This window comes from Aquarana catesbeiana, linkage group LG11 (assembly GCF_042186555.1).
Source record: "Aquarana catesbeiana isolate 2022-GZ linkage group LG11, ASM4218655v1, whole genome shotgun sequence".
Lineage (NCBI taxonomy): Eukaryota > Metazoa > Chordata > Amphibia > Anura > Ranidae > Aquarana > Aquarana catesbeiana.
In genome coordinates this window covers 24,925,519-24,947,944 of record NC_133334.1, presented here as the reverse complement: position 1 = coordinate 24,947,944, position 22,426 = coordinate 24,925,519, and the positions used below count along the sequence as shown (strand labels likewise).

Below are 22,426 nucleotides of genomic sequence, written 5' to 3'. Positions count from 1 at the left end.
GTTGGCCGTTCACATATGAAGCTTGTAGCTCCAAAAGCTACATTAGCAACTTTTGAGGCAGATTTGGGTGTTTTTTGGCCCTATTGATTTCAGTGGGATGACTTGCAAATGCTCAAATCAAGCATTTTTTCTACCCTTTATCAAGTTCAAACAGTATCATAGACTTTTCATGTGGATTAAAGGAATAGCATATGATTGATTCCAGCGCCATGTCCATTTCTTTGCGTGTGTGTATAAAGCAGGCAAAATAAGTATAAAGCACGTCACCTTTTTTCTTGGTAAATATAATTGTAAGGGTGCTATTGATAATGACATTTTTCCCACGTGTCGGTAACAATCCATTCAATCCATACATACAAAGACACCAAAACAAATATATTCAGAAATGAAGTTCTGTGTAATAAAATGGAATGACACAGGGAAAAAGTATTGAACCCGCTAACAAATGTATTTAATATTTGGTACAAAATCCTTTGTTGGTAATGACGGCTTCAAGACGCCTCCTGTATGGAGAAAATAGTCGCATGCGTTGCTCAGGTGTGATTTTGGCCCATTCTTCCACACAGTCTTCAAATCCTTGAAGATTCCGTGGGCCTCTTCTATGAACTCTGATCTTTAGTTCTTTCCATAGATTTTCCATTGGATACAAGTCAGGTGATTGGCTGGGCCATTCTAGCAGCTTTATTTTCTTTCTTTGAAACCAATTGAGAGTTTCCTTGGCTTTGTGTTTGGGATGATTGTCTTGTTGAAATGTCCCCCTCGTTTCATCTTCATCATCCTGGTAGATGGCAGCAGATTTTTATCAGGAATGTCTTGGTACATTTTTCCATTCATCCTTCCTTCAATGATATGAAGTTTGCCAGTACCGTATGCTGAAAAACAGCCCCGCCCACACCATGATGTTCCCACCTCCAAACCTCACTGTTGGTATGGGGGGTGTTTTTGGGGCGATGTGCCATGTGACCTCCAAACATGGTGTGTATTGTGGCATCCAAAGAGTTCCAATTTTGGTCTCATCTGACCAGACTATATTCTCCCCGTATTTCACAGACTTGTCTAAATGTTGTGCAGCAAACTTTAAACGAACTTCAACATGCTTTGTCTTCAGCAATGGAGTCTTGTGTGGTGAGCGTGCATACAGGCCATGGCGGGTGAGTGCATTACTTATTGTTTTCTTTGTAACAATTGTACCTGCTAATTCCAGGTCTTTCTGAAGCTCTCCACAAGTGGTCCTTGGCTCCTGGACAACTTTTTTGATAATTCTTTTCACTCCTCTGCCAGAAATCTTGCGAGGAGCACCTGGTCGTGGCCAATTTATGGTGAAATTATGTTCTTTCCACTTCTGGATTATGGCCCCAACAGTGCTCACTGGAACATTCATAAATCCTTCCATAACCAATGCCTTTAGTATGTTTTGCAACAATAAGTTTGCGAAGGTCTTGAGAGCTCTTTGCTTTTACCCATCATGAGATTTTTCTTGTGTGACACTTTGGTAATGAGACACCTTTTTATAGGCCATCAGTTGAGACTGAACCAGCTGATATTAATTTGCACTGACAAGGGGCAGGATTTCTTTCTAATTACTGATAGATTTCAGCTGGTGTCTTGGCTTTTCAATGCCTTTTTGTGCACCTCCCTTTCTTCAAGAGTTCCCTGTGTCATTCCATTTTATATACACATAACTTTAATTTCTGAATGTATTTGTTTTGGTGTCTTTGTATGGATTGCATGGGCTGTTACCGATAAGTGGTGAAAATTTAGACATTTTAGCACCTTTAGAAATATATTTACCTAGAAAAATGGTGATGTGTTCAATACTTATTTTACCCACTGTGTGTGTATATGTATATATATATATATATATATATATATATATAGATAGATATATCTCTATTATACACACACATATATTTATTCAATCCCTTATATTTCTTCTATATATCTATATATAGGATTTCTCACCTGCAATATGGCTGCAGCTGAAGGGAACACGCCGGGATAAGGATCAGGTCCTGTGAAAAGAAAAGCAGAGCTGTAATAGGATAACAGGTGATTTTACTGATTTACCAATCAATACATTAAAGATCAAATCCACAATACTGGACATACAGGTTGCGGGTGGGTGGGAGTTTTTTCTCACCTAATGGCTTGAGTCACCAGTGGCGAGATTCCATCACAGTAGCCTATGGGCTAGGGTTGCCTCCTTTTATTCAAGTCAAACCCGAACACTTTAGCGGCGCACAGCATTTTATTTTATAGTGTAACTATAGATATACTTTGTGATTAAACATATCTAATCAAAAGAGTCCCCCTTTACATCAGAGTCCCCCTTTACATCAGAGTCCCCCTTTACATCAGAGTCCCCCTTTACATCAGAGTCCCCCTTTACATCAGAGTCCACAGAGTTCCCCTTTACATCAGAGTCCACAGAGTCCCCCTTTACATCAGAGTCCACAGAGCCCCCCTTTACATCAGAGTCCACAGAGTTCCCCTTTACATCAGAGTCCACAGAGTTCCCCTTTACATCAGAGTCCACAGAGTCCTTTACATCAGAGTTCCCCTTTACATCAAAGACCACAGAGTCCCCCTTTACATCTGAATCCATGTATCTGTGGCTGCTGGGCTTCAAGTTTCCGGCCCCCACTTTCCTTTTCTGTGGCACAGCGCCAGGGATTGGAGTGTGGGCAGACACAGAGGGGTAGAGGCGGGATGAAGAGGTGCAGATTGAGCCCTCAGCTGTGTCCAATGAGATTTAGAAATGACAGTCACATGACTTGATAAGGGTTCCTTGCACTCGGGCGGCTGAGCCCATTCAGAATAAATGCTGGCATCAGGTGCAGTGTAGAGCCTTCCTTAGACATGAATGGCTGTGCACTGCTGCCCTCGGGTATACAGGGGCGCTATCATAAACACAAGTACAGTCTACAGTACAGGTATATGCAAAAAATAGAAGGTCCAACTCTTTTATATCATGTTTTAGAGTGGGGAAGGGTTATGACCCTTGGTCAGGTATGTATTGCTGTCTGTGTCCCCATTGGGGAGAGCCACACTCTATTTGTACTGGTGACCATCACAGAGAAAGAAGGGGAAGGCAAGCCCAAAATTTGGGAAGTTGTCCCCAGAAGATGTGAGGGGAAATCTTCCAATGGGGACACACCTGCTTCAGGGGCAAATGTCTAAGAGGGGGAATTCCCCTCAATTTGGGAGATTTCCTTTAACTTCCTTTTGCATCTCTGGGACAGGAAATTAAGGTAAATTTCCCCAATAGTAAAAATTGCCTGGGCCCCCTTTGCATGTCACCCACTATAGGTAGGTGTAAAATGTGCCTGAAAAAAAAAAAAAAAGAAGAGATTCATACTTGCCTTACCCCCATAGGTGTGCACCCTAAAGCTCAAAAACAGGTGTGTTTCTACATATTTATGGCCCTGGCACATCAATCTCCCTGCCAGCACAGTGAAAGAAATGCGTAAGCACTTCTCTTATGGCAGAGCCAGTCAGAAGGAGATCTTTCCTTTCTTCTCGCTGGCACACAGAGTGATAATGCTAATGCACATGGGGTGATCCGGATGTGCCCAGGAACATCCGGAACTCCCTGTGCGCACACCTATGCTTACCCCCATCATATGCATCACAGGGTGCATAGCCTGTTGGATTAGGGTGTGCACCTCAAAGCTCAAACACCTATGTGTATATATACACCGACGGTGTCAGTAGGGCAGGGATTGGTGTCAGTAGGGCATTAGATGGTGTCAGTAGTTTTTATTTGTATTATTTTTTTCCAACTTTATGTTTTTAATTCGTTTTTTACAATTTTTTTTTTTTTTTAGGAGCCCCTTTGGTTAAATATCAAGGGGAGGAAGAGCTTTATTGAAATATCAAGGGGTTTAAACAGGGGAAATCTGCGCCACAGTGTGATTAGGGTGTGCCCAGGCACACCCTGTGTGCACGCCGCTGGCAGGGCGTAATGGCAACATCCCTCTAGGAAGCTTCCTGGGGAATGCAGAATGGGAGAAATCTCATAAGTCCTCCATTGCAAGAGCATCCTCACCAGGAGTGTGATGTCATCCTCACCTTGGCACCCCAGGCAAAATATGTGGGGGAGGGGGGGTAAGCAGGATTGCTGTTAGGGTGGGTTCACACCACAAAAATGCACTCCAGACCCATTCCGGACGCATTTCTGCATGCAGGTTTTTGGCGCTTTTTTAATGCGTTTTCCAGATGCTTTTTTTCCTTCTTTTCTCCTGTTTTTTTACTGTACTGGAGTCCGGTGTGTTTTTGATGCGTTTTACTTCGTTCCAGTACAGTCCAGCAAAAATGCAGCATGTTCTATCTATTTTTCTGGAACTGGAAAGCCCAGGAACTAAACAAACTGGTGTGAACCTATGCCATTGGAAACCATATAACCTACGTTCCATGCGTTTTTGATGCGGAAAAAAAAAAAAAAAAAAACACACTGGACTGCATGTGGTGTGAACTGGCCCTTACTGATCACGGGGCCCCGTACAGCCTACCTGTACAATATTTTCACCAAAAATACACTAAAAGCATTATTAGCGGACACAAACATAACCCCTGCGAATTAGCCCTTAATTTTAATTGTTTATATTTTTTTTTTTTTACTTTTTTTTTATAATTTGTTTACATTTTTTTTTTCATTATTTTATTTTATTTTTAAAAATTACAAATTTCGTATTTTTACCTTTTTTTAAGTTGTTTTTTATATTTTTTTTTACAACGCTGTTGAAGGGGCTTTGGTAAGATATCAGGGGTCTAAACAGAACCCTGACATCTTGACAGTGATGGGGGGGGGCCACATGGAGGGAAATCAGCAGCACTAGAACAGGGAGGGGGGGTTGGTGCAGGGGAAGCAATTACAGTCCAGGGGTCTCAAACTGGCAGCCCTCCAGCTGTTGCAAAACTACAAGTCCCATGAGGCATTGCAGCATGACTCCTACAGGCAGAGTCCCATGATGGGACTTGTAGTTTTCCAACAGCTGGAGGGACACAGTTTTGAGACCACTGAATTACAGGAACGATGCCCTGTGTCTGTGTCTCCTCCTAAAGCAGCTGAAAGCCGGCGGGGAGGGAGAGAAACCGGCTTTCAGCTGCTGCAGAGAGCTGCACAGGGCATCCTTCTGTAATTGCCCCTCCGCACCAATTCGCCCTGCTGTGCAGGCCCCCAACAGGAGGACTGGTGCCCCCTCCCTTCGGCGGCCCTGGGAGGCAAGTATGACCCCTAACTTTTTTCTTTACATCTATTAGTAATGAATGATTTATGAAGGGGGAGGGGGACGGACAGTGTAGGTGGACTTGCAATCTAAAGTAATTGTACAGGATTTTTTTTTTTTCATAAAACATGTTATACTTACCTGCTCTGTGTAATGGTTTTGCACAGAGGAGCCCCCATCCTCCTCTTCTGGGGCCCCCACTGGTGGCTCCTCCCAACTTCCAAACTGATTGCTGGGGGGACTACTCATGGGGGCTCGATGCCGAGCCGCACTGTGTGCATCTACTGAGACACGCAGTGCAGCTCAGCCCTGCCCCCCACTTCCTCATCACTCGATTTGATTGACACAGCAGGAGCCAATGGCTCCCACGGCTCTCACTGAGTCCAGTGAGGAGGGATAAAGAGCAGTGCAGCTCTCGGGCACAGGTAAGTATTTTTTTTTTGGGGGGGGGGGGAGCTGCACCTAAAAGTTTTTTTTAACTTAATCCAGAGAATGCATTAACCCCTTGCCGACCAGCTGCCGTCATACTGCGCAAATTGCCATAGGTTTATGTCGGCTCCTTTAAGAGCCATAGCAGGCGCATGTGCCCGCTGCACGGTGGAGGATCCGATGCGCGTGGCCCACAATGTCAGGCGGCCACCCGCGATCGTGGGAAAGAGCCAGAACGGGGATCTGTCAATGTAAACAGACAGATCCCAGTTCTGAGGAGAGGGAGATCTGCTGTTCCTAGTCATCAGGAACAATGATATGTCTCCTCCTCCAGTCAGTCCCATCCCCCCCCCCCCCCCCAAAGTAAGGGCTGATTCACACGTATTGCATTTTTAGTGCTTTTTGCATTTCGTAGATTTGCACTACGGAATCAGGAAACCATGTTAAATGAACTGTAGTGCAAATCTGCAAAAAGCACTAAAAATGTATAGGTGTGAATCAGGCCTTAGAAACACCTCCCAGGGAACACATTTAACCCCTTGATCGCCCCCTAGTGTTAACCCCTTCCCTGTCAGTGACATTTACACAGTAATCAGTGCATTTGTTTAGCACTGATCGCTGTATAAATGTCAATGGTCCCAAAAAGAGTGTCAAAAGTATCTGATCTATCCACCGAAATCCTGCTAAAAATCGCAGATCGCTGTCATTACTAGTAAAAAAAAAAAATTAAATTAAAAAAATGCCATAAATCTATCCCCTATTTTGTAGACGCTATAACTTTTGTGCAAACCAATTAATATACGCTTATTGCGATTTTTTTTTTTTTTTTTTTTACCAAAAAAATGTAGAAGAATACATATCAGCCTAAACGGATTAAAATATTGTTTTTGTTTTTTTCAAAATTGTCAGTCTTTTTTTGTTTATAGCACAAAAAAATAAAAACTGCTGAGGTGATCAAATACCACCAAAAGAAAGCTCTATTTGTGGGAAAAAAAGGACGTCAAAAAGGATGTCCTATGAGGCTGCAAGACCCCTGACCCTCTGTCTGGAGATTGGCCCTGTGCTGATCACATGCACTCTCCCAAGGAAAAAAAAAAAAAAAAAAAAACTCTCTAGCAATACACACCAAACTGAGCATGTGCAGAGTGCCTCCTAGGGCCCTGTCTTATCAGGAGATGGATTGGGGACAGTGGAAGAAGGGGAGGATCAGAGAAGACAAAATCAAACAGCCTTTTTACGCAAGAGGATTAACCCCTTAGGTTCCACAGCGAGTATAACAAGCATGCTTTACTGCATCTACAGACTGATCTTTACTGTTGTTGGGTTTAGTAACACTTTAAGATACGAAAAACCTTTAGCCTTTACAACCACTTTGATGCAAAGTCGGCTTTAACCTGGTAATTATGGCGGCATTGTTTTGGGTTTTTTTTTTTCCAAATAACTGAGCAATTTGTCCGGACAGCTAATATACCTAATATAGTCACAAGCAAGTTGCCGTTTCCCTGGCTGCTGGAATGCCAAAAGGAACGGAAAAAAAAAAAAAAAATAAACCCTGTGTGCCTGGCAGTGATTGGAGGAGAGAGGAATTCTGACAAATATGCTGCATCTCATTTATTCCGACTATTATTAGTCTTCAATTTCTGCACATTAAGCCGGGGTGAAATTACCACTAAAACGTTTCATAATTCACTTGGCAACCACATAAATATTGAGCGCGGCGGGGGAGCAACCCAAGATTCGCAGATTGGGATTTATGTGCATCATCAATCTTCAGCCCTCCAGAGCAGTAGAGTGGACCATGTCTGCTCAGGAGAAGAGTTTTGTGAGGATCTTGAAAGGTTGAAGTGGTCCTTGTATGAAAAACTGACAATCTAATGGCATCATCTTAACCACTTCGGCCCCGGACCATTTGGCTGGCCAAAGACCAGAGCGCTTTTTTGCGATTCGGACACTGCGTCGCTTTAACTGACAATTGCGCGGTCGTGCGACGTTGCACCCAAACAAAATTTGACGTCTTTTTTTTCCCCCCACAAATAGAGCTTTCTTTTGGTGGTATTTGATCACCTCTGCGTTTTTTATTATTTTTTTATTATTATTATATTTTATTTTTTATTATTTGCGCTACAAACAAAAAAAAAAAAACGCAACAATTTTGAATAAAAAGCACAATATTTTGTACTTTTTGCAATAATAAATATCTCAAAAAAAAAACAAAAACAAATTTCTTCATCAGTTTAGGCCGATACGTATTCTTCTACATATTTTTGGTTAAAAAAAAAAAAATCGCAATAAGCGTATATTGATTGGTTTGCGCAACAAACAAAAAAAAAGAGCAACAATTAAAAAAAAACAAACAATATTTTTTACTTTTTGCTATAATAAATATCCCCAAAAAATATATATAAAAAAAGTTTATTTTCCTCAGTTTAGGCCGATATGTATTCTTCTACGTATTTTTGGTAAAAAAAAAAAAAAAAATAGCAATAAGCGTACATTGATTGGTTTGCGCAACAAAAAAAGAGCAACAATTTAAAAAAATATATATATATTTTTTACTTTTTACTATAATAAATATCCCCCAAAAATATATAAAAAACGTTTATTTTCCTCAGTTTAGGCCGATACTCTACGTATTTTTGGTAAAAAAAAAAAAAAAAAAAAAATAGCAATAAGCGTACATTGATTGGTTTGCGCAACAAAAAAAGAGCAACAATTTAAAAAAATATATATATATTTTTTACTTTTTACTATAATAAATATCCCCCAAAAATATATAAAAAACGTTTATTTTCCTCAGTTTAGGCCGATACTCTACGTATTTTTGGTAAAAAAAAAAAAAAAAAAAAATCGCAATAAACGTTTGATTGGTTTGCGCAAAAGTTATAGCGTCTACAAAATAGGGGATAGATTTATAGCATTTTTATAAATTTTTTTTTTTTACTAGTAATGACGGCGATCTGCGATTTTTATCGCGACTGCGACATTATGGCGGACACATCGGACACTTTTGGCGCTATTTTGGGACCATTCACATTTATACAGCGATCAGTGCGATTAAAAATGCATTGATTACTGTGTAAATGTGACTGGCAGGGAAGGGGTCAACCAGGAGGGGGCGCTGCAGGGGTTAAGTGTGTCCTAGGGAGTGATTCTAACAAAAGGGGATTGGCTACATGTGACACAACACTGATCACCGCTCCCGATCACAGGGAGCTGTGATCAGTGACAGTGTCATTAGGGAGAACGGGGAAATGCTTCTTTACATCAGCATTTCCCCGTTCTTCCTCCCCGTGAGACGATCGCGGGTATCCCCGCAGACATAGAGTCCGCGGGACCTGCGATTACCCTCACGGAGCTTGCGGCAGGGTCGCGCGCATGCCCCACCCCTTCAACCTCTGCAGTAATGCTGGCAGCACTCATACGTCTATTTCCCAAAGACAACCTCTGGATATGACGCTGAGCACGTGCACTCAACTTCTTTGGTGGACCATGGCGAGGCCTCTTCTGAGTGGAACCTGTCCTGTTAAACCGCTGTATGGCCTTGGCCACCGTGCTGCAGCTCAGTTTCAGGGTCTTGGCAATCTTCTTATAGCCTAGGCCATCTTTATGTAGAGCAACAATTCTTTTATTTTAGATCCTCAGAGTTCTTTGCCATGAGGTGCCATGTTGAACTCTTAGTGATCAGTATGAGAGAGTGAGAGCGATAACACCAAATTTAACACACCTGCTCCCCATTCACACCTGAGACCTTGTAACACTAACTAGTCACATGACATTAGGGAGGGAAAATGGCTAATTGGGCCCAAATGGTGGCCACACAAAATAGTCACTTTGGGCCCAATGTGGACATTTTCACTTAGGGGTGTACTCATTTTTGTTGCCAGCGGTTTAGACATTAATGGCTGTGTGTTGAGTTATTTTGAGGGGACAGCAAATTTACACTGTTATACAAGCTGTACACTCACTACTTTACATTGTAGCAAAGTGTCATTTCTTCAGTGTTGTCACATGAAAAATGTGAGGGGTGTACTCACTTTTGTGAGATATTGTATATACTGATCACTGTATTAGTGTCACTTCTGTGAGATGCTGTACACTATCACTGTACTAATGACACTGGCTGGGAAGGGGGTCAAACATCTAGGGGCGATCAAAAGGTTAAATGTGTTCTAGCCTGTGTTTTGTGTACTGTGTGAAGTGCTTTTACTAAGGGAAGTAATGGATTCCCTGCTTTGCAGGGAAAGAAAATCCAGTACTTCCCCACTGACAGGACAGAACTCTGCCTTGTTTACACAGGCAGTCTCTAGAGGAACTGAACTTGCAAAGTGCACAGTCTATTTGCCTTTAGTAAATCAACCCCAAAATCTTAAATAAGAGCAATTATTTTCTGCTTTTAAATTGTAGAAGTATGAAAAAATCCATTGGCAATGGGCACCAGGCATGAAGCACCCCGGAAGCAACGCAGAGCTAAACACACAATGAAACGTACATGCAGAAAATGCATTGAAATTTTTTTATATAGACCCTATACATGACTGATTAAGATGTCTCACTATGGCAGTGCAAACTGTATGCAACCAGACGTACCTGGTGCTGGAGGGAAGGTGAAAGAATTACTCCGCGATGAGACGGGCGACACTTTGGGGCTCAGGGACGGAGAAGAAACTGCTAATAAAAGAAATAAAATAGCAAACATTTTTTTTACAGTAAAGCAGATCTCCAGCTCACACTAAAAGCTGGCTTTTGTAGTACGCTGGAGAGCCGGACCGCTGCTTTCACACAGAGTGCACTGGTCTGGATATCCAGCAGTTTGGCACTCCACCTGCACAGTGCGTTATTCAACAATGCTGCTCAGGGGGCCCGAGTGTTGTTGATTGTATCCCTGACTGTACAAATAGTGTCAGAGGACTGGATCTTCAGGGGTTCAGATTTCCAGCGGTCTGGCTCTCCAGTGTGCTGCTGACAGAGGCCAGCTTTTACAGTACAAAGCACACGTCCCACATGTGTAAAAATGATTTAAAAAAATGATGCCATGTGCTTTACTTGTTATGCAGCCTGGACTGCATAACAAGTAAAATACTTGAGGCGTTATGTGAATTTGCCAAGGAAGAGCACTAAAAGTATTAGTGCGATAAATTAATACATTTTTTAATTTTTTTTTTTTTTAGAAATAGAGGCTGCTGAAGAATTCTGGTTTGCTGGGCAGCTGTGTCAGAAGAATGTGTACTTCGCACAAAAGCAACATTCTTGTATTGCTTCCTTTATCTGAAATCCCTGGTGATCCTGCCATTCCCTCTGATTTACTATTAAAAACTGATCATACTAACTAGAACACACCATGGTCTTTTTTTTTTTTTTAACGGTGCTGGAAACTCAACCTGCTCTCCTCATGATCAAACGTGTCCTCATGCCTCCGCCCCTCCCCCTCTTCCTGTACAGACATTCACAGGGAAGATCAGTGTACTGCTGTTTCTCCTCCGCCAGCTCTTATGCAGCTGAGAACAGAGGGAGTGTGATCACTTATAAAAAAAAAAAAAAAGGGAAAAATGTGTAGCATGGGAAAGACACAGGGTGAGATGGTGGTGCTGCACACCCTGAGTAGTACAATATGGGAAAATTACCCCGGGGGGGGGGGTTTAAGCAGCAGGGTAAATGAGTTGTGGGAGTAAATGGGTTTAGATAAATTAGTTCTTTATTAGAAAATTAGCATACAATATATTCATGACAGTTAAAATATGAGCTCTGGTGGGGACAAACCCGTTCCAAGTACAAAAATTGCAAACACAAAATTACACAACATTACAAAATGTCTGATGGATAAAAATCTGACGCATTGCGACCCATAGAACCGGGATCTTCTTCAGAGGATAAATTTGCCGTAAAGAGATTACATTAGTGTATCAAGATTACATTTAGCATATCAAAAAAGGGAAAAAAATGTGTTTATAATTTTTTTATATCTATACACATATGCTTTGCCTTGCATTTCTATTTTAAACTGAATGGGTTGTTTTACAAGGTGAGGGTTTACATATATTTTAATTCTGCTCAATATTAATATTGGTTTTTTTAAAAAAGCAGTACATTATTTGGTTTTGATTAGCTGCTACAGGTAAAAAAAATAGATGTTACAGGACCTACCCACATGCCCTTACCCACATGATATCCTTGTTATCCACTTTCCATGGTTTTACCCCAGTTGCTCAAGGGGCGGTACCACCCCTCCTACATGGCCGAAGCCGCTTGGAAAGGGTGGAAGTGCAACCGCCGCCATCTTGGCAACTGGTGGACCAAGGAGAGCGAAAACACAGCTGCTGCCGTCTTGTTGATTGGCTGGCTTGGATTCAGGGAACCCATTCTCCTCCTCAGAGCCATGAGCAGTGTCACAGTATTATTAACACATAGAAAGGTGGATGGAACGCAGCACTCCAAAAGAACATCACAAAAATAAGAGTAAAGCAGCTTCAACCCAACTCCTTCCAGGCAATCCCCTTGACATGTTTTGCCCCACCGAAACAGCTTAGTCGTCGGGGCTCATAGGGAGTCTCCTATGACTAAGCCCTTGTGGACAGGGAATTATTTACACATAGAAGGGTGGATGGAACACTGCACTCCAAAAGAACAGCCCAAAAATAAGCGTAAAGCAGCTTCAACCCGACTCCTTCCAGACAATGCCCCTGACATGTTTCGCCCCACCCAAACAGCTTAGTCGTCGGGGCTTATAGGGAGTCTCCTATGACTAAGCCCTTGTGGGCTGGGCAAAAGACATCGGGGGTGTGACCTGGAAGGAGTCAGGCTGAAGTCGCTTTCTCTCGCTTACTTCTGGGCTGGGGACTAGTGTTCCATCCTTTTTTTTCTTTTCTGTATGTACACAGAGCCAGTACGGGCTCTCTTGACACCAGCACTTGCACTCAATGTGAATCACTGCAGTATTATGGGACGATTGCTTATAGCGACACCCCAAGTTTACAAAGGTTCCTGGGTACACTTATTTCCTTTTGACGTCTAATTTCTGCCTGGCCTAACGCGGGGCCGGACAGTGACAGCCAAAGGGCCAGATGTGGTCTCAAGGGCCGTAAAACGAACAGACCTGCTCTAGAAAGTACATCCTGTTCCTGTCTCCTTTTTACATTTTAGAATGGGGTTCCTCAAGACTGTCCATATTATTAAAGGATGCCTCGAGACTGTCCATAATTTGGAGGGGGGTGCCTTGAGATTGTCCATTTTTTTTTTCAGGGTGCCTTGAATAAAAAAAGGTGGAGAAACTGATCTACAGTTCTGCTTTAAGATCTGATAGAAAATACCTGTAGGAGAGTCGGAGAGGCTGCATCGCGATCGCCTCCCTCGCCGTGTCAAGAATTTCTCGCTAACTTTTTTGGCCTCCTCCAGTATCTCCAAGTTCTTCTTTTTGTCCTCCTCTGTTATCCTGATATCGGGTAAACTGTCGTGTACTAGGTCAATCACGTGCCCTTTGTTGTCTGAAAGAGAGCTTTAATGAGCTGAAACCAATGAAAACAGCTTACAAGTTGTTGTGGTAAGAAGTAAAAGCCTAGCGTAAAAAAGCCCATCTAGCCCAAAAAGCCCTAGCGTAAAAAAGCCCTTCGGTAATTCGACTGGCAGAGGCGCCCAAAGTGATTTTTCAAAGGATACTTTACGGCACGAGTCGTCTGCTTAAGAAAACATCCAATTACTTTATTTCTCTAGGTGGATTGTAGAGTTTGTGGCAGTGATGTCATCTAGGTGGCTTTCTACATGTGGTCCACCTAGATGACATCATTGCGACTGGGAACATGCATTATTGGTTATGTTGCAATATGCTGATCACATATCTACATAATTGTTGATTGTATGTTTTTACTCATGTTTGTAAAATGAAATACAGTATTTTAAATTTGTGCTTCTGTGCTCACCTCAGTGGCAACTTCATATCCTTAAAAATCCTACCCTTTATGGGAGGGAATTCTTCCTCCCGTTTTTCCGAATTTACTATTACACCGATTTCTCTGTGAAGGTTCTCATTGATCTAGGTCAGTGACGGCGAACCTTGGCACCCAAGATGTTTTGGAACTACATTTCCCATGATGCTCAGGCACTCTTGCAGTGTAGTTGAGCATCATGGGAATTGTAGTTCCAAAACATCTGGGGTGCCAAGGTTCGCCATCACTGATCTAGGTCATAATATAGCTGGTGGTAGTCACACTCAGTTGGACTTGTCCGGTTTCACCACTCATCCAAGCGGCTTCCTAAGGTTAGAGGTGTGAATGTTGTTTGAAAAAAATTCTCTTCTAAGTTATCTTCTAATTCAGCCATGTAACCTAAACAATGAACACCCACCCCAGACTTTACAGCACCATGGTGATTGGGTTATGGAAATGAGGAGTGCTTTCACAAACCGTCACAATCCTGCCCTGCCATTTTCTTTATCAATCAAAATCTGCCTTGACCAGGCCCTTTTTTTCAGAGAATAGGTACAGGGACTCCCCCCTTCTGACTCACCCCTTGTCTCCGCCCCGTACCCACCTCTGAGCACCGCCCTTCCACCACCTTCCGGTTTTTCCCCTTTTAGACAGTACCAAGTATCATTTGTGGTGCTTGGTAATTTGTATAGAATTTGTTAGTGACAATAAAAGCATTAAAATAGATCCCCTGTAGCCAGCAACAATAGACCCCCACAGCAATAATAGACCCCCAGAAATAATAGACCTGCAGCAACAATAGACCCCTCCAGCAATAATAGAATATACAGCAATATTAGAACCCTACATCAATAATAGACCCCACGGCAATAATAGACCCCCTGCAACAAAATACTCCCCCCAGCATCAATAGACCCCTCCCTCAACAGGAGAACCCTCCCAACATCAATTGACCCCCCTTCAGCAACATTAGATCCCCCACCAGCAACAGACCCACCCCCAACAAAAGATCTGCCCCTGCAACAATAGACTCCACCGCACTCCTCATTGCCACTGAAAAAAAAGCCCTGGCCTTGACATTTCATGACAACAGTTATTGGATTTAACTACTTAAACTTAGACTTACTCATGTGGTTACCAATATGTTCCTGGCGCTCATTTGAATTGACTAAGCCACTATACTACTCCTGTTTGCCAGATTATTGTGCTCTTACCAGCCAATTTCTCCCTCTTGTCACTCCTGTTGAGGTATCTCCACTACTGCTCATTACTGACTACACTTCTCCTTAATTCCAACCTTCAACCACTTGTTACCAACCTTTGGCTTGTTTACTGACTACATTTCTGCTTGATTCCTACCTGCTATATCAGCTACCGGACCCCAGCTTGCTCACCTCCTGGTGGGGTGATCCTGGGGACCACAACCTGGTACTAACATCCAGCAAACCCCATCTCTACCATCGGGAGCTCTGGTGAATACTGGTTAGTGCTTAGACTCCGCACCTCGGGTGAGCCTGTGTCACCTGCTACTGCCCTTATCCTGCTGGTCGGTGGGAGCCTCCCTACTGCTATAGCTACAGGTCTCCGAGCCAGACCCCTGACCGTGACAGTTCCACTGCATTGCGTACCATAGATAAAACAGGTTGAGTCAAATAATGAATAAATGTATTACACCTTTCATGGTCCTGCTGGATGGGATCTTTTCAAAATGTAAAAGAGCACAGAAACATGGTACTGCATACATTATATTGTGAATCAGCTTCCAAAAAAAAATTCCCCCCAACTTGTTGAATATGAACTGAATTCTGAAAAAGGTTCCCAAAGAATGACAGGTGTAAGGCATCATCAAATCACGCTCTAAATATTCTAAGACTAGCAGTCAGAGGCAGCAGTGCCTTATTTTCCAAAGCTGTACTGAGTGGTACCTGCCTTTAGGGCTCTATGTGTATGTATAGGGACGTACTGCAGTTAGATGGTCCCAATAGGCCTAAAGCAGCCCAAACCTGAATCAGTTTTTTTTGGTCAACCAGCAGTGTAAGCGATAAAACTGACCCAGTTCCACCATCCACACAGTCGGGCTGGGTGCGGGAATCCTCAAGCTGAGCTGTTGCATTCCGACAGCAGGGAGCCTTCTTCCCTGCCGTCAGAATACACTGATCAGAGCTGCCACCTATAGCCGTCAGCACTAATCAAGAAGCAAAAATCCAACAGGGTGGTCGTAGAGAAGTCTGTACAACCCATGCATAGATCGAAATTTGGCCAGTTCAGCAGCTACCGGCCAAATTTACATCCATGTGCCAAAGCAGTACCCAGAAGCTGGCCATACAACTACCATTTCTAGATGTTCCCTATAACATAACAAATCTTATGTTTTTGAGTTCAGTTCCACTTTAGTGCTGATAACTGGCTTTATTTCTAACGATTAGGGTGGATAATTTCCTGCAGGCGTGTAAAATGGTGAACAGGAGATAAACAAGATAAGTGTAAAACACTGATGATCTTCCATCTGCATAAAAACTGTTTAAAACTGCTATTCCTTAATGTCCTCCACCTTTAATGGTCCACTCTTCTACTTTGGCTCCTGGCCCGCTCCTCACTATTCCATGTACAGGGAATCGCTGTCGTTAAAACTCAGACGTTTTGGAGACTAGAGCGTGTTCCTGTAAACAGTGTTGAGTGTTTTGCTTCCGCAGCCAAATACTTTCTCCGCTGCCTGTGGTATGTCCTGGCAGGGAATGCGCATTTTTTTGGGTATTTACCATCAAAGAGGAAAAAATCATGCCAGCACTGCTATCCAAATTGTGATGGCCACGCGTGCGTCTTGACCACCCAGACTGTGCTTGGGGATTTATGGTGTCATTCTATCCAAAAATGGATCGTTCACTCCTATAGGTATACAATTGATGATTGTACCTGCAAGCTTCTTGTATGTTTAGAGACTTACTCCTCCTTATGTGTTCTTCGTAATGCAAAACAAATGGAAATCAAGTGGAAATCAAGTGGAGCATCCCTTGCGTTGGTTTCATTGGGTGGGCAGGGCTGGGAACTCTCTGGACAGATATACAGTAGATGCTAAACTGAGGGATCCATTTTGCTATAAAAGCTCAAAAACTTAATTGGGCCATGAGTGGAATCTCAGTGTTAATACAATACCACTCAAACATCTAAGACTACACTAATCATTGACAACTGTTTAATACACTTTATCAGGGTTTCTCAACCAGGGTTCCTCTAGAGCAGGCATGTCCAAAGTTCGGCCTGCGGGCCAATCGCGGCCCGCATTCTGGTTTCGAATGGCCCGCCTGATAATTGACAAATATATCTTTTGTGGCCCCCAATGAATCCCCGAGCGCCGGGGTCCACAATAGATAGATATGCTGGCTGCCTTGGAGGGGGCGGGACGAGTGCCATACATACAGGAGAGGAGTATTTCCTGTTTACACAGCGTCCTGTGTAAAAGGAAGTCCCGTCTCCTGTGTTGCCATTGGACAACTGTTTTGTCCATCATAGGAGGCGGGACTTTCAATTAAGGAGGCCGCCGATAAAAACAGGAGTTTCTCCTGTATGTCTGTTGGCGCTCGTCCCACCCTCTCCCTATCCCCTCCAAGGCTGCAAATGGACATGAATCAGGCTGCACTGACGGCAATGGTGAGTCTGCATTCATGTCAGAGTGGGGGGCCGCATGCATGGCAATACGGCGGGGGCCGCATGCATGGCAATACGGCGGGGGCCGCATGCATGGCTCTTGTGAGGCTGCAGATGGGCACTGACCTTTATTTTACTTCACAGTTCTTTATTTAAAATTTAAGATTTTTTTCCTGAAACGTCCTTTTTAAAGTTAAGGTGCGTGTTATAAGCTAATATGGTATATCCAAATAACACGCCCAAGCTCATCTCGGACGAACACACTTGGACCAAATTTTAATGGTTTCAAAAATGTCCAGCAAAATGGTCGGCCCTCAAGCATGTTCACTTCATCAAATCTGGCCCTCTTTGAAAAAAGTTTGGACACCCCTGCTCTAGAAGTTACTAGGGGTTCCTTGAGCAATGAGCAATTTCTGCCTCTCAGATAAATTCACTCTGACACCACTGATGTTTTTTTAGAGATCTGTAAGGGGGTAATTCTTCCCAATGACCACAAGCATAAGGAGCATTCTTCCCACTGACCATCACACTAATGTATCATGAGTTGTAGATCTAGTAATATTTAGCAAGGGTTCCCTGAGACCGGAAATTTCAAGGGTTCCTCTGTTTTGAAAAGGTTGACAAATCTGCTCTATATAATAAAACAAGAAGGGTGTACCAGCCTTGTGCATTACCATAGGTGCCATTTACTGATAAAAAGAGTACAGCTATACGTGTAGCACCCTGATGTTTAGGCAGGGTTGCTCTTAAATTTATCTGCCAAGTGGTAGTTGCCTTGGCCAATTGCTAGGAGATCAATTGATTTCACCCTAATTCTGGAATTGCCGAATTTCTCTCTTCTGTCGCTAGGTGGTCGTGTATCTGGTGACATTAGATAAGACAAGGGCATTGCAAGGACAGATTAGGAATAGATGGGGTGTCTCAGCCAATGGGCAGGGATTTTCTTGGGTCCCTTTTCTTGCTGGGAGAGCCTATTTGGGTAAGGTCAGGTGATTGGAGTTTTGTGTCACCTGGATGGCTGTCTGGGTGGACGTGTGTCGTATTGCCCTGGGCTGCTAGGCCAGAGCCTGGGGCCTATCCCGGGGACATCTGGCTGCTAGGCTGTCTGAGGGCCTATCCAGAAGCAAGAGAGCAGCGCAGGGTTGGGATTGCGGCTTGCAGTCCAACCAGAAGTGACGTTTCTGCCGGCCAGAGAACCTGTCGTGGTCGGAGGTAGAGGGGAAACGGTCGCCACTAAGGGACCATCCACCCTATTACCAGGTACAAACTGTAGGAAGGTTTGTTCAGCATAATAAAATGCATCCAAACTTGGAAAACCCCTTTAATATTGAAAGGAAGCAAAAGCTACTCACCAACAGAGATCAGGGAACCTGTAGAGGAGGAAGATGACCGGGACTGGCGGCCGGACCTGAAGGAGGGACTGTGTGGTCTGAGTGAAGAAGAAGTGTAGACAGGACGCATCATTTTTGCTTTTGGTCTGCTGAACCATTGATCGATAAGGCATGTTAAAGCAGAACTTTTTTTAGTATTGTATAGAGCGGTTTGTTAGATTTTTATTTCTTCTTTTACCCTCTTTTAAAGCTAAAATGCACATGTATTTGCATTTTTTTTTTGCACAGGAGCCTGCAAAGTATTGGACCTGAGATCAGTGGATGGTGGCTGCAATGTCAGGCCTTGCTCTAGAGTCCCCGGGGTCTCAAACTGGTGGGCCTCCAGCTGTTGCACAACTACAATTCCCATGAGACATTGCAAGGCTGATAGTTAGGATTCCAAGGGGCAGAGGCATGATGGGAATTGTAGTTCCGCAACAGCTGGAGGTCCGCCAGTTTGAGACCCCTGCAGTCTAGACACAATTTATTTAAGAAAGCATCAGTGGGGCAATTGAAAGAGTATTCAATGTGTCTCAGCAGTCCAAAAACTGCAGAGAAGACCTTTGCAGATAATCACACTGGAAAAAATATAATTAAAAGAGCAGTTATGTACTAGTCCCTGTACTTTGTTTTTTATCTCAAGTTACTTTGCAATTTAAGGCGGTACCAATCAGCAGAGCTGTGTCCTGATTGGTCATGATAAGGGGAGTTGTCTCCTTATTGGTTGTGACCCCAACGCTCCATGAAAAGATAGATGTAGTCCCCTGCTCTCTCCCTACTCCACCGGAACCTATTGCTAGTACTGTCTGACAAACTGGCAACCTGTTCCTACGCTAGCCACTTGCATAAAGCGCTCCTTCTAAAGGTTAGAGTCCTAAATAGATTCTGCCTGACCCAAGATGGCCACCAGAGTCCCATGGGACGGACCACTGTCCCATGGGGCCAAGGGCGTCATAGAGAAACCCAGTTTCCCTCCACTTCCTCTCCTCTCTGCATTGCCGCTGTGGTCCAGCACCACCTGCAGTGCAGAATATAGACTGCACCTGCCTACACTTAAGAGACAGGAGACTTGGTGCTGGATTATGGGAAAGAAGATTGTTATACTTAAAAAAAAAAAAAAAAAGTTAGGGATCATTTTTTTTTTTTAGCATTATACTTACCTGGGTGGATGCTGCATCTGCCTCCCGCTGGCTCTAAGGCCGAGAACCGAGCGATCAAAGACCGCTGATCACTCTGTTCTCGTTGCTTTGTAAGCAGAGAGCTGGTGACTGTCAGTCCCTGGCTCTCTGCTTTGTAGCCAGACCCCCCCCCCCCCGCCGCCGTGCTCACTGGAGGTTGTGGGAGCAGCTGGCTCAGGCTCTCAGCAGCTCACTGAGAGGCTGGGTCAGGTCCCGGTCCAGACATCTGGGTGGATCCTGACCATATGGTTGTGATCTTTCCCCAGCCTGGACTGGCAATGTGATGTCAGCTGACAGCGGACTTCAGCCCGCTGTCTGCTGAAAACGGCTCACAGGGGTGCAGAACGAACCGCACTCTGGCTGTACTTCTTTAAATGAAATCTTCCAATGTATTCCAGTGGCAGATATCGAAACAAGGGATTCCTATACACATTGGAAAGATTTTCTTTCACCCCAGTTTGTGCCCCTGTAACAGGAAGTGAGAGAAAATGTCCCCAATGAGATACAAAGTGAAAAAAATGTCAATAGTTGCACTAAATGCAGAAGATAAATGATCACTTACTGGTTTCTTTCCAGGCAGTTTCCCTCATAGAAATCGGTGGGTTCCGGGAGAATTATAGCTGGAGGGATACAGGCTCTTCCCCCCATCTCTACCTCCTGAAAGAAATCATGGTACGCTTTAAACTTTTGTTTTTCATTATGTTACATAGTTACATAGTAGGTGAGGTTGAAAAAAAGACACAAGTCCATCAAGTCCAACCTATGTGTGTGATTATATGTCAGTATTACATTGTATCTCCCTGTATGTTGCGGTCGTTCAGGTGCTTATCTAATAAGTTTCTTGAAACGATCGATGAACCCCACTGAGACCACCGCCTGTGGAAGGGAATTCCACATCCTTGCCGCTCTTACAGTAAAGAACCCTCTACGTATTATGCGTCACTAAAATACCGTTGTCTTTGAAGTCAACCTCAATTTCAGTCGATTTCGGCAATTTTGGTCCAGGAGAGTCACCTGCACAACAGTGCCAGACTAAAGGGAAAGTTCACTTTAAGGGTGAAGTGATCGGGTCCCTTTAGCCTCGGTTCACACCAGAGGCGGCACGACTTGCAGGTCGCCTCACCGAGGCGACCTGCACACGACTGCCCGGGCGACTTGCAAAACGACTTCTGTATAGAAGTCTATGCAAGTCGCCCCAAGTTGTACAGGAACCTTTTTCTAAGTCGGAGCGACTTGTGTCGCTCCCCTTAGAACGGTTCCATAGCACAGAACGGGAGGCGACTTGTCAGGCGACTAGGTCGCCTGACAAGTCATCCCTGTGTGAACCGAGCCTTAAAGCTAACCCCACCCCCCACCCCATAATGAAAACCCACCCCACTTTGTATGGTGACAGGGTGCAAGCTTGGTGATTGGCTGCGAGGCCCTACCTCTGCATCATGAAAGAGGTCACAAAGTAGGCAAAGTGACAGGGTCTATTTTACCACTTCAGCCCCGGAAGAATTTACCCCCTTCCTGACCAGCAGTGTTAATTTTAGTCTTAGGACTAAAAATGGCATTTTAGTTTTAGTCCCATTTTAGTCTTCTGCAATTGTTTTAGTCGTATTTAGTCGACTAAATCTCCAGTACATTTCAGTAATTGCAATTTAGTTTTAGTCATAGTCTTTTGACTAAAACGGCTTTTAGTTTTAGTTGTATTTTAGTCGACTAAAATAGTATTCATTTAGTTGACTAAAATGTTTTAGTCATTTTAGTCGACTAAAATGTTTTAGTCGACTAAATTAACACTGCTGACAGGGCCATTTTTTGTGATACGGCACTGCGTTGCTTTAACTGACAATTGCGCGGTCGTGCGACACTGTATCCGAATAAAATTTACGTCCTTTATTTCCCCACAAGTAGAGCTTTCTTTTAGTGGTATTCGATCACCTCTGCGGGTTTTATTTGCGCTATGAACAAAAAACAGCGACAATTTTGAAAAAAAAAAAACACAATATTTTGTACTTTTTGCTAAAATGAATATCCAAAAAAATAAATAAATAAAAAAGAACGAATTTCTTCATCAGTTTAGGCCAATATGTATTCTTCTACATCATTTTGGAAAAAAAAAATGTCAATAAGCGTATATTGATTAGTTTGCATCTACAAAATAGCGGATAGATTTATGACTTATTTATTTATTTTTTAAAAGTAATGGCAGCGATCTGCAATTTTTATCGGTTCTGCAACATTGCGGCAGACACATCGGACACCTTTGACACTTTTTTGGGACCAGTAACATTTATACAGCGATCAGAGCTAAAACTAGCCACTGATTACTGTATAAATGTCACTGGCAGGGAAGGGGTTAACACTAGGGGGGCGATCAAGGGGTTAAATGTGTTCCCTAGTGTGTGTTCTAACTGTAGGGGGAATGTGGCTGACTAGAGGAGAGAGATTGTGTGTTCCCCTGACAGAACCGGGATTTGGGTGTTTACACACATAGATCCCGGTTCTCGCTCTGTCACGAACGATGGCGGGTGCCCGGCGGTCATCGCGCCCGCCAGGCACCCACGTCGGCTTCAGGGACACGCTGCGGGTGGCACGCGCCTGCTACACCGTCTTAAAGAGCCGATGTACAGCTACGACGGCTCGCGCAGGGGAGCCATCCTGCCGCAGTATAA

General features: G+C 43.6%; 1 protein-coding gene across 3 annotated transcripts in view; it reads right to left on the bottom strand.

Moving 5' to 3' along the window:
- The window catches only part of IRAG1 (inositol 1,4,5-triphosphate receptor associated 1), a 188,140-nt gene that overhangs the window by 72,716 nt on the left and 92,998 nt on the right, over window positions 1-22,426 (bottom strand). Inside the window, exons 3-7 of one of the 3 annotated variants that reach the window (XM_073604082.1) lie at window positions 20,329-20,423; window positions 18,571-18,647; window positions 12,962-13,135; window positions 10,245-10,322; window positions 1,963-2,012 (exon numbers count right to left, since the gene is read on the bottom strand). In XM_073604082.1, coding sequence (XP_073460183.1) covers window positions 1,963-2,012; window positions 10,245-10,322; window positions 12,962-13,135; window positions 18,571-18,647; window positions 20,329-20,423 — 474 coding nt within the window. Of the gene's footprint in view, window positions 1-1,962; window positions 2,013-10,244; window positions 10,326-12,961; window positions 13,136-18,570; window positions 18,648-20,328; window positions 20,424-22,426 lie in introns of all 3 variants that reach the window. The other 2 variants (XM_073604081.1, XM_073604083.1) reach the window with 2 other exon arrangements.